We start from the raw sequence: 15333 nt of genomic DNA on the forward strand, positions 1-15333 counted from the left end.
TGGAGGATGGAGCGGGAGTGGTGTGAGAATGACTGGGAGCCTGCCTGGGTGTGTGTGTTTGTGTGAAAGTGAGGGAGCCAGTGAGTGTGAGAGCCTGAGTGTGTATGAGAAAATCCAGGGGAGTAAGAGTTTGTGTGGGGGTGGAGGGGGGAGAGAGTGTTTTAATTGAAGATTTAGCCAATGAAATTCAGCAACAAAAAAGTCACTAAGCAGGTAAGGTAAAGAATTATTTGTTTTTGCTTTATTAATAAATACAGAACATATATTAAAATTATAACTTTTTGTTATTAATATATCACAAAATTATGGATTTTTCTAGAAGTGACACACCACCCGAGTTATGCTCGGTTTTTTAATGAATTTTGACACACTGAGCGCAAAAGGTTGGCCATCACTGGTCTATAATGTGCCATCCACCTCTTGTCATTTTCGTTATTCCATCTGAAAGCATAATTTCTTCTAATTGATGGCTTTCTAGACACTAGTATGTGTTTTTCTCTAAGCAGATTATCAAGCATTCAACATCCAAGCTGTCAGGTTGAGGGCTTGGACATTGGGATAATAAAGTGTCCCTTTATCGTGTGTTAAAAATGCAAGGTCCATCCCCAGATGTATGGGAGGTCTGCTGGAGAGTTGAACCAGACATGCAAATCATATTTGTCTGGGGCATGCTGGAGCCATAAGGATCAGACAAGCATGATCCTGGAGAAGCTTGTGCATCATTCTGGTGATCAATGGTATTAATGGAAAAGCATACATGAAGCTTGTTCTCCAATACAGCAGGAACACATCCTGAGCCAGTCTGAGATCGCTGGGTAGAAATGAGCAAAACTGATTTAGTTTCCTGTTTTGGTCTGAGGTGATGACAGACTCCATAAGTCAGTTACAATTAGGCAGGCTGGGTTTGGGAATTGCCCCAGAAGAACAGGGACAGACTCTGGGGCAAGGCCAGACTGGAACTTCTGCCTGACCAGCCACATCCCCCTTGAGTTAGAACCACAGGTTCTGGTGACTGGCAAGGCTTTAGCTGGAAATGGAGACAAGCTAGGTGAAGGCAGGTAAGAGCTAGAGAAAGGCAGGTGCTGAAAACAAGAGCTGGAACCAGAGGCAAGAATTAGAGCTGAAGACATGTCTGGTACTGAAGTCAGCAGCACTGGAGACAAGGTGTGGAACTGAAGACCGAGACTGGAACAGGAGGCCCACAGGGAATAGGGGCCACAAGGAGAACTGGATAGAACAAAACAAGTTAGCACAGACTAATAGGAACTACTGCAAGGCAAGGCAGATATAGGATAACACAAGGGAGAAACAGATAAGGAGGAATAAGCAGGCCATAAGGCAAGATCAGAGCAAGACTAGGAGGCCTGAAAGCAGAGGAGGCCACAGGGCAAGGCAGGGAGGCAGAGGAGGCCGCAGGGGCATGCAATTGCATGGAAAGCAAGGTGAGCCAATGCAAAGAGCCAAGGTGATTCGATGACGAGGCACAGAGTTCTGGGAAAGGTAGGGCTAATTAGGGCTGGTCCTGCTGCATCATGGGAGCATCGCGGTAGTGGCTAGCATAGGAGAGAGGGTGGTTCCATGAGGACCTCTGTTGGCAGGAGGCTGTCTAGAAGCCAGGATCGTGACAAAGTTGAATAGTCTGTCTCCTACTGATTGCTATAGTAATCACTTGTATGGACGAAACACTGAGCCAATCTACCAGCGTGTTGGAGATCCCTGGCAGACAGGTGGCTTGTAGGACAGCTAGATTCCTGGCTGTCCATCCCAAATCTTCAGTGCTTCCTGGAAGAGAGGCCATGACTCTAAAGCTCCCTGTTTGTTGACATAAAAAACATGGTGACTTGGTTGTCAGTTTGAATTAGGATATATTTTCCCTATATGTGTGCAAATGCCGAGAGAGTATCTTATTTCTCTCACCTCTAGCAGGTTATCTAGAACTGGCTTTTCTTGAAAGCCCAAGTGCCCTGAGTCCGAAAGAATCCTGTGTGTGCCCCCCATCCTTTGATACAGCATTTCTGTCCAGTGTTAATCAATGAGGGAGCACTCAAAGAGGAGCTCTTCCTTTGACTGCAACTTTCACCTCATGCTTCCTGTGATCTGTATCATGGTCAATAATGATTGAGTTAATTGATCCCATTGAGACCGTAGGTCCCACTGAAGGTAACTGACATGGAAGTAGGTCAACTAGACTATATAGATGGCTGCCTCCTTATGTCCTTTGACCACTAGCAGCACTCTGGCTGTTGAGTATAGACAGGGGAGTAGCTGGTTAATGAGTGATCTCATAATGTTTTCTCTTTCTGAAGGAAGGAATGCTCTTTCCTTAAATGTGCCTATCCATACTCCTATGAACTTGAGCCTCTGGTTGGGGACTAGATTCTATTTCTTAAAGTTAACTATGAAGCCCAATCAATGTACAAGACAAACCATCCTGGGCAGGGAACAGAGAACTTCCTCCCCGTGAACTTGCCATGATTAGCCAGTCATCCAGCTATGGAAAAGCTTGTATTCCTTGACATCACAAATGAGCTGCTACCACCACAAGGCATTTCGTAAAGACTCTTGGTGCTGTTGAGAGGCCAAATGGAGCACCTTGTATTGGTAGTGGGAAGAATCCACCTGAAAGAGAAGGTAGCACCAATGAAAGGGTGGATGGGTATATAAGTATATGCGTCCTTTAGGTCCAGGGCACACATTCATTCGTCCTTCTGAATGTAAGGAAGAATCAGTTTGAATTTCTCTCGGAAATAATGTTTGTTCAAGTGTTTCAAGTCTAGAATTGGCCTCAATCCTCCTGATTTCTTGGGTATGAGGAAATATTAGGAGAAGCCCTGCCCATATTGGGATGCAGGAATCTGCTTTATCACTCATTGCTGAAGATGTGACTGGATTTCCAGGCAAAGTTGCCACAAATGAGATGGATCTGGACTGAGAGGCACACAATGCAGGAAGGTTAGCAACCGGGAGAAACAAACGGTAACCAGACTACATGATTTTGAGCATCCAGTAGTCCCGGGTTATCGGACGCCAATTTTTCTAAAAATGTCTGGATAATTCCCCTTACCAGAATGAAGGGGTAAAGATTGTTCAGAGGGATCAAAAACCAGGCTCAAGGTTGGGTTTCGCCTGTTGCATAGTTTTAGGTTGACTGAATTCCCGCTGTTGAGGTCTGACCAGAAGTGGTTGCTGACAATGGGCTGGAAGAGGCGGTAGATAGTACTGCTGAAAAGGCTGGTAGGGATGTCAATGAAAGTATGGTCACTTGTATGTGAAAAAGAAGCGTCTCAAAGTAGAGGGCTGTTCAGGAGCTGTCAAGAGAGATTGCACTGCTATGTTCTGATCTTTAATCTGAGCAATCATTTCTCTGAACTTTTCACCAAAAGTTTAGGTGACAATCCAAGACAGGTCAGCCAGTTTTTCATGGACATCTTCCCAAATGCTGCTAGCTTTAGGCCACGCCATGCATCGAGCTCTGATTGAGGATGAGGAGAAGCATGAAGGTGGAGTCAAAAGACTGGTGCACAGACCTGAAAAGGTGACAGATGTCCTCTTCCGCATTCAAAAGCAGTTGGGATAATAAGTTCCACCTTTCACAGGCTGTAGAAAAGGCTTTAGCGTTTTAATGCAGTCATGAACATACTGTACCATATAAAATTGGTGGATAGTGATGAGAGAGGACAGCATGGAGTTTTGAAAGATTTTCTTGCCGAAACTGTCAAGTAATCTGTGATCTTCACCTGGAGGTGAGTTTCAGTGAATTCTGGTCTTTTTAGCTTTTTTTTTTTTTTTTTATAGCAGACTTAATCACTACATACTGATATAGTAGCTGGACAACACCAAATCCTAGAGACTTCTGAACCCTGTATTTAAAGTCAAGTTTCCTTACCATAGGAATGCCTATAATAGGAGTTTCCCATAATCTCACCTGCAATATGTTGAGGAAGTTGTGAACTGGGAAGGCCACCAGCTCTATGTGTGCCCAGAATTTGAAAAAAAGACCAAGTAATTCTAAATGTAGGTCTCTGCCTTTGCAGACATGGACGACAAGCTTTTCACAAACTTAGAATACATGAGGTCCTCTAGGGGCAATGTATAGTCAGGAGAATCTAGAACTGGGTCAGAAGGTATACCCATAGAGTCTTTCTGAATCTACCAAGTAGGGCATCCAAATGGCAGATGAAATTTAATGTGGAAAAGTGCAAGGTGATGCATATAGGGAAAAATAACCCATGCTATAATTACACAATGTTGGGTTCCATATTAGGTGCTACATCCCAAGAAAGAGATCTAGGTGTCATAGTGGATAACACATTGAAATTGTCGGTTCAGTGTGCTGCGGCAGTCAAAAAAGCAAACAGAATGTTGGGAATTATTAGAAAGGGAATGGTGAATAAAACGGAAAATGTCATAATGCCTCTGTATCGCTCCATGGTGAGACCGCACCTTGAATACTGTGTTCAATTCTGGTCGCCGCCTCTCAAAAAAGATATAATTGCGATGGAGAAGGTACAGAGAAGGGCTACCAAAATGATAAGGGGAATGGAACAACTCCCCTATGAGGAAAGACTAAAGAGGTTAGGACGTTTCAGCTTGGAGAAGAGACAACTGAGGGGGGATATGATAGAGATGTTTAAAATCATGAGAGGTCTTGAACGGGTAGATGTGAATCGGTTATTTACTCTTTCGGATAGTAGAAAAACTAGGGGGCACTCCATGAAGTTAGCATGGGGCACATTTAAAACTAATCGGAGAAAGTTCTTTTTTACTCAACGCACAATTAAACTCTGGAATTTGTTGCCAGAGGATGTGGTTAGTACAGTTAGGACAGCTGTGTTTAAAAAAGGATTGGATAAGTTCTTGGAGGAGAAGTCCATTACCTGCTATTAAGTTCACTTAGAGAATAGCCACTGCCATTAGCAATGGTAACATGGAATAGACTTAGTTTTTGGGTACTTGCCAGGTTCTTATGGCCTGGATTGGCCACTGTTGGAAACAGGATGCTGGGCTTGATGGACCCTTGGTCTGACCCAGTAAGGCATTTTCTTATGTTCTTATGTCCAGGACTCCAATGACAAAAGAGGTTGAACCAGGAGGTTCTTCTGGTTGCTCGAAGAGATACACCCTGGTCAAGCACCTCCATATGACTGGACTCTGTTAGAGAATGTGTTGAAGAACCACCCTCAATTATGGTTTCTGAAGATGTGTTCAGGCCAATAGATGAGATTCAAACTCCAGTCTTAGGAAGCCCGGCAGTAATGGTGGCGAAGATAAGTTAGATTGTTCCTTCTGTCTCGTTAGTCAGGGAGGCAAAGAAATTTCTCACGAAACCTACAATCTGGTCAAGAGATTGATGCATTCATTGACCTGGCATGGGTGGTGAACCATCTTCTTCCAAAACTAGAATGGGTTCCGGCATATGAATAGGCGATTTATAAGATGCAAGTAAGACTACAAAACATACTGGATCCAGGTTTCCCAACGAAGACCTTCCAAAAGCATCCCTGTTGGAATGAGGATTCTTGTTATTGGAGGGGACAATGGCAACATGACCCCCTCCGCCACCAACCCAGGATGGACTGAGCAGATTTGCTGGTAAAGCAATCTAATGGGCCAGGTGGGGGGGAGAGGGGGCCTGATGCATCAATAACTTTGATGGCTTGGAATGCTTTGGAAGAATGTAGCTTTGATGGTTCTGGTGTGAGTCATGACAAGAAAGTGTAAATCGAGGATGTTGCCTCAATATGGGCATCAACTGCATCAGTATGGCACCATATATACTTGCACTGTGTATCATGGGATCACACATTGGAGGAACAGATCCACCATGCAGCCTGTGCGTGGAGACTTCCAGATGTATCAAAGCATATACCAAGGGTACTAAGAGCTTCAGTACATCAAGAACACCAGTGCATTGCTGGAATGCACTGGGTGTGAGCGTGTGTTGATGCATCGATGTGGGCACGTGCTTTGATTTTTCATGCGTCAGGCACATCAATGCACCTTGTGCCGATGATGATCGCTTTGACGGCACAGGTGCCACTATCAATGCACCATGTTTGGAGTGCCTGTGCTTCTTTCATTCAAGCTCTGACAGCTCCAATGCCATTTCTTCAGTGCAGGGTGGCTGACACTACTTGTCCCCATGGCTTTGGCCTGGGCTGATTTTGAGGAGCTCCTGCTCCACTCTTTACCCAGTGAGGCAAATGACACTGCATTTTGGGAGAAGGATCTGCTGCAACTCCGAACAAATTTATGCAGCTCCTCAATTAGGATTGCTCTGGAACATTGGGAGTGTGGAGTCATCCATCCACCCACAAGCAAAGTAATTTGCCTAGTCATGATCTGCTCCAAAGCATCAGTAGCACAGCTCATGGCAATCAGTGAGGGACATTACCTTACCACAGATGCAATTTTTAAAGCTGCTCACCATAGGTTTTTTTTCCTTCTGGCCCAACATGTTCAGATGGCAAGGTGTCAAGGACAGGCAGGTTATATACAGGTATTCCCCCAGCAGGAGCTGTGCAGAGCTCTAAAAGAGCAGGGCAGGGTCTTCTGCCTGCCTAGCACCACCCCCTTGGGTTAAGCCCACAGGTTCTGGCAGCTGGCAGAACTTCTCTGGCATGGTGCACGGTGAGCCAGGTTCAGAGCTAGTAGCAGTCAAGCAACGTTGGAGGCTAGACAGAGGTCGGAGCTGGCAGAGATCAAACAGAGGCAAGGTTCAAAGACAGTCCGAGTCAGCAACAAAGATCAGTTCGAGGAAGATTGACTGGGAAGGCAAAGCAAAAGCAGGACAGGGAAACAAGTCTGGGCATGGCAGGAGCACAGACAAAGCTGGAACCAGGTAAAGCACATAGGTAGGAACAAGGTAAAATGCAGGCTAAACTGTAACAGGGGTGCATGGAAGGATCTAGACAGGCTAGATAGGCCTAGACAAGACAAAAAGAGCCACCAGAAGACTCATAGGAAGCCAAACAGACAGACAGGCAAAGAACATTGGAACGAACAAAATAGAAGAAGTGCTGAAAAGCTCACACTAGAACACGGGCAAGGCAAAGATATACAGACAGACTAGGCCCCTGGGAGACCTAGACCCACTGGCAAGAAGGGCCACTGGGAGACCCAAGGGAAGCCCAAACAGGACAAGACAAGAGACAGAATAGGAACACAAGCACAGTGCAAGGTATCCACAGATACAGGCAAACAGGAACCAATGGCAAGACAAGGTAAATACAAGACAAGGTAAGACAGGCAAAAGTAAGGAGGGCCACTAGGAGGCCCAGACAGGAACTAGGGAAATGAATAAAGACAAGGGAGATCCAGACAAGAAGGCCTAGATAGGCCATACTGGGAAAAAGGTAAGGTAAGGACACAAGAAAACAAGGCAAGGCAAGACAAGGTTGGTCAAAGCAAGGAGCAGAGGTGACTCGGATGAGGCAGCCCCCAAGGAATCTGTGAGAGAGGTTCTTATAGGGCTGGCCTTGCTACATCATGCAGACTTCAAGGCAGCAGCTAGAGCAGGGCAGAGTGTGGCCCAGAGAGTGAACCTGCTAGCAGGGAGGCTGCCTAACAGCCAGAATCATGACACAAGGCCTCGGGGAAAAAAAACTAATTCGCTCACTAATTTTTTTTCTTTAGTAGCATTGAAAAGTGCTGTTGCATGGTGCTACAGAGGCAGCAAGGGAATAATAAAAATATGAGGTAGAAATATCAACATTTTAAGATTAGAGAATAAAATATGAGCAGAGTGAGTACACGAACATGAAAAATGACCATGGAGGCTTACATGGGAACTCCCAAACATGCTTAGTAGAGCTCAAAGCTATAGCCTGGAGAGACGAGTCCATTCGGTGCCGCTGAATGATCCATCCCACATGTAATAGCTAATTCAGCATGTATATGGACTAAAATACATGAAAGTGTCAAAACCCTTATTAAAATTCAATTGTACTTCTCCCTCCAACCTAGGGTTGCCATCTTTTAAAATGCCGAACAGCTGAAGACACCAAGTAAGATCTTCACAGTCGTCACTATCTAGTACCTCTGGTCTCCTAGGGTGAACCCAAGCAATTTCCTTCCTCCAACCTTTTCCAGATGTTCCACCCCAGAAGTCTTTGCCAATGGCCACACCCCTTTTTTCTCCCCATCAGACTGAATCCCAGTACTCTCTCCAGGGTCCTATTACAGCTCACTCTACCCCCACCCTGGTGCACGATCTGATGCCAGCACTCTGCCTTTTCCACAGATCGGTCCCCAGCAGTCTCCCCTTCCCCTGGTCCAATCACAGCCCTCTCCTCCCTTCCTCCCACCCCTACCGTGGTTAAACCCCCAAAGCAAAGAGAATATAGGGGAACACTAATAGCTATTAGCATAAATGAAAATGTCAACTACAAACAACCAATATTGGTATTTAGTGTATTTTAAAAGAAGTTAAAATAGAAGTATAAAATAGAACAAGGTACTGCCACCCCTATGCCTCGAGCCACGTATGACTCTTTGGTCACACCTTCTGTTAGAATTCCCTCTGAAGAGAGGCTTGGTCTTTCCAACCTATCCACTTGAACCATCTGGTAAGTATTATACGTTATACATCCTGGCCTCTCAATCCTATCCATTGTAAATGTGATTCAACTGTGATTGTAAATGACCTTCAACCAATGTACTGTAACATTGTTTTGTAATATGCCTCTAAGTCACCCATGAAAAAAGGGTGGAATATCAAAAGTCTATAAATAATGAATAAAATATTAGTACAGAAAGGTATGAATAAGTTTCATAAGGCTAAATTACTGGGATTCCCCATTAACATACTGTGCACAGATCTTACCTTTATCACTTTATTTAGACATTCATCTGCAACCATCCTGACATCGGATTCTGTATCATCACTGCAGAGAAGGAAGAGCTCCATAGCAATACCCAGGAGTTTCTGGAATTCGGGAGAATTTCTAAAAGAAAAAAAAAAAAAAAAGGGTGCATGATGTACAAAGAATTGTCTTGATAGCTCACAAGAATCTGCATGTGTGTGTAAATTTAAGATACCTCATTAGTTACAGGAGTCTCTTTGAAACTGGATCATCTCTATTCTCCTGCTACTCATCTGCTTAAATTTGAATCAGTCTGCTCACAGCCTCATTTTAGCTCCCTTCTTATAATAATCTCATTTATCTCTCAAGAACAGCTTATAGGATTCAAGTGGGCAGAAGTAAAACTATTTGTTATAAATTGTGATAACAGGCAGGCCAATAACAGGCAGGCCGATACAGTACTGCTATTGGACGTGAGTTTTCCCTTACCCCTTATTCAGTAAGGGGAGGAAAACGCGTGTCCAACCCGCGGCACCTAATAGCGCCCTCAAATGCATGTTGATGGCCCTATTAGGTATGCGCGCGGGATACCGAAAACCAAGCCGCACATTTTACTTTCAGAAATTAGCGCCAACCCAAAGGTCGGCGTTAATTTCTTCCGGCACCGGGAAAGTGCACAGAAAAGCAGTAAAAACTGCTTTTCTGTGCACCCTCCGACTTAATATCATGGCGATATTAAGTCGGAGGTCCCGAAGAGTAAAAAAAGTAAAAAAAAAAAAAAAATTTGAATTCGGCCCACGGCTGTCGGGCCGAAAACCGGACTCCGAGCCCGTGGCTTTCAGCAGGCTCGAGAACCGACGCCGGCAAAATTGAGCATCGGCTGTCAAACCCGCTGACAGCCACCGCTCCTGTCAAAAAGGAGACGCTAGGGATGCCTCCTTTTTGACAGGTTGGAGAGAGAATTAGGTTGAGAGAACCTTACCCAAATCTCATCCTGGAGTGAGTTTCCTCACTCCGAAGGCCAGCAAATCTTCACAAGAGACCACTGTTCTGTTCGTAGGTGTCACGTACAATGTCAAAGTGGCCCCTAACCCCCTACACTCTTACCTAAACCCCACCTCGAGTTACTAGGTGGGCCTACCATAGGGATACAAATACCTACCTATGGGCCATGATATCGTGGCCATTCTCTCTCTCTCCCCCACCCCCCCCCCCCCATCTGAAATGGTATTGTAATTTGCGCTAACTTAGCTCTTCGCACAGGTAATTAGTGCAAATTGTGATAAATGCTATATTAGCATAAAACACGCCCCTTTTGCTATCACATGCGGTACTTACCGCATTTTGATAAATCCACCCCTTATTTCTTTAGAAGTTCAAGATATTTAGTAGAATGGTCCTCTGGTTTTATGTTGAGAGTAAAAATTTTTACAATATCAGACTACAGATTTTTCTTTTTAAATTTTCATAACAATTCCATTGACAGTTTGGTTGCCTGCTTGTTTTACTATAGATTAAGATTCTCATTTTAGTTTTAAAACTTTACGTAGACTAGCTCCAAAATATTCGGTAGATTGCCTCTCTGCTTATGTTCCTCTGAAAATCTTATTATCTTCCAAGGAAAATCCACTGTGTGTTCCCGCACTTAAAAGAGATAAAACTACCCAAAACTAGGGAAAAAAAAAAACAAAACGTTGTCATCCCTATCGTGTGGAATTTAATTTCCAGTGAAATTCGTGCAATCTAAATTTTCATAAACATTCTAAGGCATGGTTTTTTGCTTTAGCTTACACATTATAAAGTGAAGCTGTCTAAATCCTGTAGATTTTGTAAGTTTACTCTATTTTCATTGTATTTCATATTGTTTGTTAATTACCTGATATTTATATGTTGTGTTAATTAGGCTGCTATGTTTTGAAATCATGTTTATAATTATGTATTTCTATACTTTTCTAATGTAAACCTGACCATTCTCTCAATGAATTGGGCAGTATATAAATAAATACTTGAAATTCCACTTGGCTTACCATTTTCATTGTGCTCAGCAATAAAGTATATTTGAATTCTTACCTATTTTTCATCCTTGAGATTCAATATCAAACATAAGAACAAACTTCCTGAATACTATGAATCAGGATCTCAGCTGCAAACTCTAATAGAGAATGCAAGAGGCTAGGTTGTGCTGACGCAGTATTAAATATACAAGGAGCTGAACAGTTAACACACTGATGCTGCTTTCATCCCAATATTTTTTTTTATTTTGTTTGTTAAGTATTTTAATGCAAGTTACATAGCAAACAAATCAATGAACACTCCAATATTTCTATGACAGGATCTTGTACAAGTTACTGGCATCACAACTTTATCAAAGCTGAAAATTAACATTTTTGTTATTTTTATGCTTTTGCAAGACCTTATAGGCATGGCTTGCTCCAATAACAATGGTCTCATTTGTCAGCTTCCACTTGTCCCTTGCGAGACCCCTCATGCCAGAATACTGGGGTCTCTCAAAGCTCCGGCAACATATACAAGACGTAGGATAAACTTTACTGATGTTAGAAAAAGATTAAATTCTGTGACTTTCACTTAAAAAGTAAACTGATCAATAAGGGCAATGATTAATATTTGGGCCCTTCATTTTCAGTGTAACTGTTTGTTTTTTTTACTAAGTTTTCTACCACTGCAGGGCATGGCTGCAAGCATTTCCTGCACATCCTCACAAAGGCCTAAGGCCCACATTGATAGACTGCAGACATCAACAGTGATGGCAGAAGCTCCTGATGCCATCTGAAAAGCATCTTAACTCATGCAGACTAAGATGCTTCTCACACTTCTCAGTGGTCTCTGTCAAATGATAAAACTACTCTTGAAGGAGAAATTGGTTACTTTCTGGAGCTCTTCCAGAATTGTATAAAAGTATTGTCTCATGTACATTTGGTAAGAACAGTACTAAGGAGAACACAGGAATCAGCCTTTTATGGGAGTGAATGTACTTTACAGCTCCGACTGGACCTCTACAGACCAGCATAAATGATGTCTGTGACTAGAAGGCAGACACTATCACTTTTGGATGGTGAGGAACCCCCGGCTATGCATGATATGCCTTGAAGCCTCAAAGCCTTCACTCAAGGTTCGACAGACTGCTTTCGACTCCTGGCTTAAGCACTATGAGCTCTGGACTCAGCTTGAAGGAAGCGAGTGAGAATGTTCCCCAACTCCTAAAATCAAGACGTTGAGGACCACTTCAGCACAGCCTGGCCAACAGCATCACTGTGGAAATCTCTGCGTTAAGCCTTCAAACACAGGTTCCAAGATCTGGATTTTAGCTCATCAGCAAGGAAAACAAGGAATTTTATTTATTTACAAGTTGTTTTTTTCATATAGTCTTATATTGGGGAAACTGGAGGGTGGCCAATGTAACCCCAATATTTAAAAAAGGCTCCAGGGGCGAACCAGGTAACTATAGACCAGTGAGCCTGACTTCAGTGCCGGGAAAAATAGTGGAAACTATTCTCAAGATCAAAATCGTAGAGCATATAGAAAGACTTGGTTTAATGGAACACAGTCAACATGGATTTACCCAAGGGAAGTCTTGCCTAACAAATCTACTTCATTTTTTTGAAGGGGTTAATAAACATGTGGATAAAGGTGAACCGGTAGATGTAATATATTTGAATTTTCCGATGGCATTTGACAAACTCACTTATGAGAGGCTTCTAAGAAAACTAAAAAGTCATTGGATAGGTGGCGATGAATGGATTACAAACTGGTTAAAAGACAGGAAACAGAGAGTAGGCTTAAATGGTCAATTTTCTCAGTGAAAAAGGGTAAACAGTGGAGTGCCTCAGGGATCTGTACTTGGACCGGTGCTTTTCGATATATATGTAAATCATCTGGAAAGGAATATGATGAGTGAGGTTATCAAATTTGCAGATGATACAAAATTATTCAGAGTAGTTAAAATCACAAGAGGATTGTGATACATTACAGGAGGACCTTGCAAGACTGGAAGATTGGGCATCCAAATGGCAGATGAAATTTAATGTGGACAAGCGCAAGGTGTTACATATTGGGAAAAATAACCCTTGCTGTAGTTACACAATGTTAGGTTCCATATTAGGAGCTACCACCCAGGAAAAAGATCTAGGCATCATTATGGATAATACTTTAAAAATCATCGGCTCAGTGTGCTGCAGCAGTCAAAAAAGCAAGCAGAATGTTAGGAATTATTAGTAAGGGAATGGTTAATAGAACGGAAAATGTCATAATGCCTCTGTATAGCTCCATGATGAGATCGTACCTTGAATACTGTGTACAATTCTGGTCGCCGCATCTCACAAAAGATATAGTTGCGATGGAGAAGGTACAGAGAAGGGCAACCAAAAAAAGGGGATGAAACAGCTCCCCTATGAGGAAAGGCTGAAGAGGTTAGGGCTGTTCAGCTTGGAGAAGAGACAGCTGAGGGGGGGATATGATAGAGGTCTTTAAGATCATGAGAGGTCTTGAACGAGTAGATGTGAATCTGTTATTTACACTTCCAAAAAATTGAAGGACTAGGGGACATTCCATGAAGTTAGCAAATAACACATTTAAGATTAATCGGAGAAAATTCTTTTTCACTCAACACACAATAAAGTTCTGGAATTTGTTGCCAGAGGATGTGGTTAGTGCAGTTAGTATTGCTGTGTTTAAAAAAGGGTGCTGGGCTTGATGGACCCTTGGTCTGACCCAGCATGGCAATTTCTTATGTTCTTAACCGTGCTAGGCGGTTCACAGTAACAAGAATACTGCTAATACTGAGCAGGGTGATAGAGGCACCTGCCATGGGGGGGGAGGGGGGGATCTTCCATTAAGTAGACAGGCATTGCAAAGTCTGATAGAGGAAATAGTAGCTATTTGACTATACATATGACAGATTACATCAACCAACTTTCAAGTTTGATTGAGAATTTACTGTTAATATTCCAGAAACGTTTGGGCTTACATTCTATATTCGTGTATCTTTCACTCCCTCCCTCAGCCTTTGGCTTCTCTATACTAGACAAGTAATGTGGCAACACTATTGTCTCAAGACTCAAGTGAACTCTGTTGGACCTCAGCGCTTGTTACATGTAAATTACACAAGTATATTTATTTTATTTAACACTTTTCTATACCGACCTTCATGAAAAATTTCATATCAGATCGGTTTACATATAACAAAGGGTATAACTTAAACAAGAACAATTCACTAGAAGCGGAAGTTACATATAACAAGGGTAGATAACTTGGGGGCTAGGCTAGTCAGAGGTAAAGGACAGTGTAACTGAAGAGAACTGGAAAAGGCAATGAAACAAAAGAAACGGCGGCTTAATTATAATGTCTAAACATTGTGGGGCGTTAGCCGGTAAAGCAGAGTCCTGTCCGGTTGACAATTAATGGCTTAGAAAGTTAGGGGAAGGCCTGGAGGAAGAGCCAGGTCTTAAGTTTTTTTCGGAAAGTTCGAGAGCAAGGTTCTAGTCTGAGGTCAGTGGGCATATTGTTCCAGATAGTTGAACCCGCTGTAGAGAATGCTCGTTATTTGGTGGATGATAGTCGCGTGGTTTTCGTTGGGGGAACTTGCAGGGTACCTTTGTACGCTTCTCTTATAGGTCTTGAGGATGAATATAATTTGAGAGGAATCTGGAGGTCTAGTTGTTGCTGATTGTATATGGTTTTATGAATTGTGGTGAGGGCCTTGTGCATTATTCTATATTTTATTGGCAGCCAGTGAAGGTTCCGTAGTATGGGAGTGATGTGCGAACCTCTGTTGGTGTTGGTTAGGATTCTGGCTGCCGCATTCTGGAGCATCTGTAATGGCTTGATAGAGGAGAAAGGGATTTATATATAAATATATTGTTAAAGTTAGCTAATATCTAAACGTCAACAGGCATGGTACAAAGGCTCAAATTCAGGGTCATGAAGCATTATACTTAAAATGCTCTTCCTCCTTCCCCTTTGGTTTCTCAAAAAGGAATCTATTCTGTCAGACGCAAAGTGCTCTGGGTGACATTTTCACATAGATGTCACAGCAAGTGGCACTGCAAACCTCGCAATGGTCAATAATGGAAAAATTCTATTTGCAATTAGGGACAAAATTAAAAGTCATTGGCCTACTTTCAGACATGGCAAAAAAAAAATGAGGTAAACTTATATGAAGACATTTTTCTCTTCACAAAGCCAAAAAAATTAAAAAATTTGGCCAGATGGTTTGCTAACAGGACCACATTAAAGAAAGCTGCAGACTAGTACAAAAACTATGAAAAAAAATCTATTAAAAACTTTAAAATGTGCCAAAAAAAAGTGATTATTCAGTGGGGTTTTAGGCAAAGAGCATGTATTTTAAAATGTTGAGATTACTTACCTGGTAATCTTGTTTTCCTTAGTGTAGACAGATGGACTCAGGACAAATGGGATAGTATCCGCGTGCTAGCAGTTGGAGACGGATCTGACGTCAGCACGGGGGCGTGTATATATCCCCACAGGAAGCGCAGCTGTTCAGTAATCTTCC

General features: G+C 42.7%; 1 protein-coding gene across 1 annotated transcript in view; it reads right to left on the bottom strand.

The window, feature by feature from the left end:
- Positions 1-15333, bottom strand: part of HTT (huntingtin) — a 797032-nt gene that overhangs the window by 747891 nt on the left and 33808 nt on the right. The window contains exon 3 of the mRNA XM_029606726.1: positions 8825-8945. Within this exon, the coding sequence (XP_029462586.1) occupies positions 8825-8945 (121 nt within the window). The remainder of the gene's footprint in view (positions 1-8824; positions 8946-15333) is intronic.

The sequence above is a fragment of the Rhinatrema bivittatum genome, chromosome 1 (assembly GCF_901001135.1).
Source record: "Rhinatrema bivittatum chromosome 1, aRhiBiv1.1, whole genome shotgun sequence".
NCBI classification, from domain to species: domain Eukaryota; kingdom Metazoa; phylum Chordata; class Amphibia; order Gymnophiona; family Rhinatrematidae; genus Rhinatrema; species Rhinatrema bivittatum.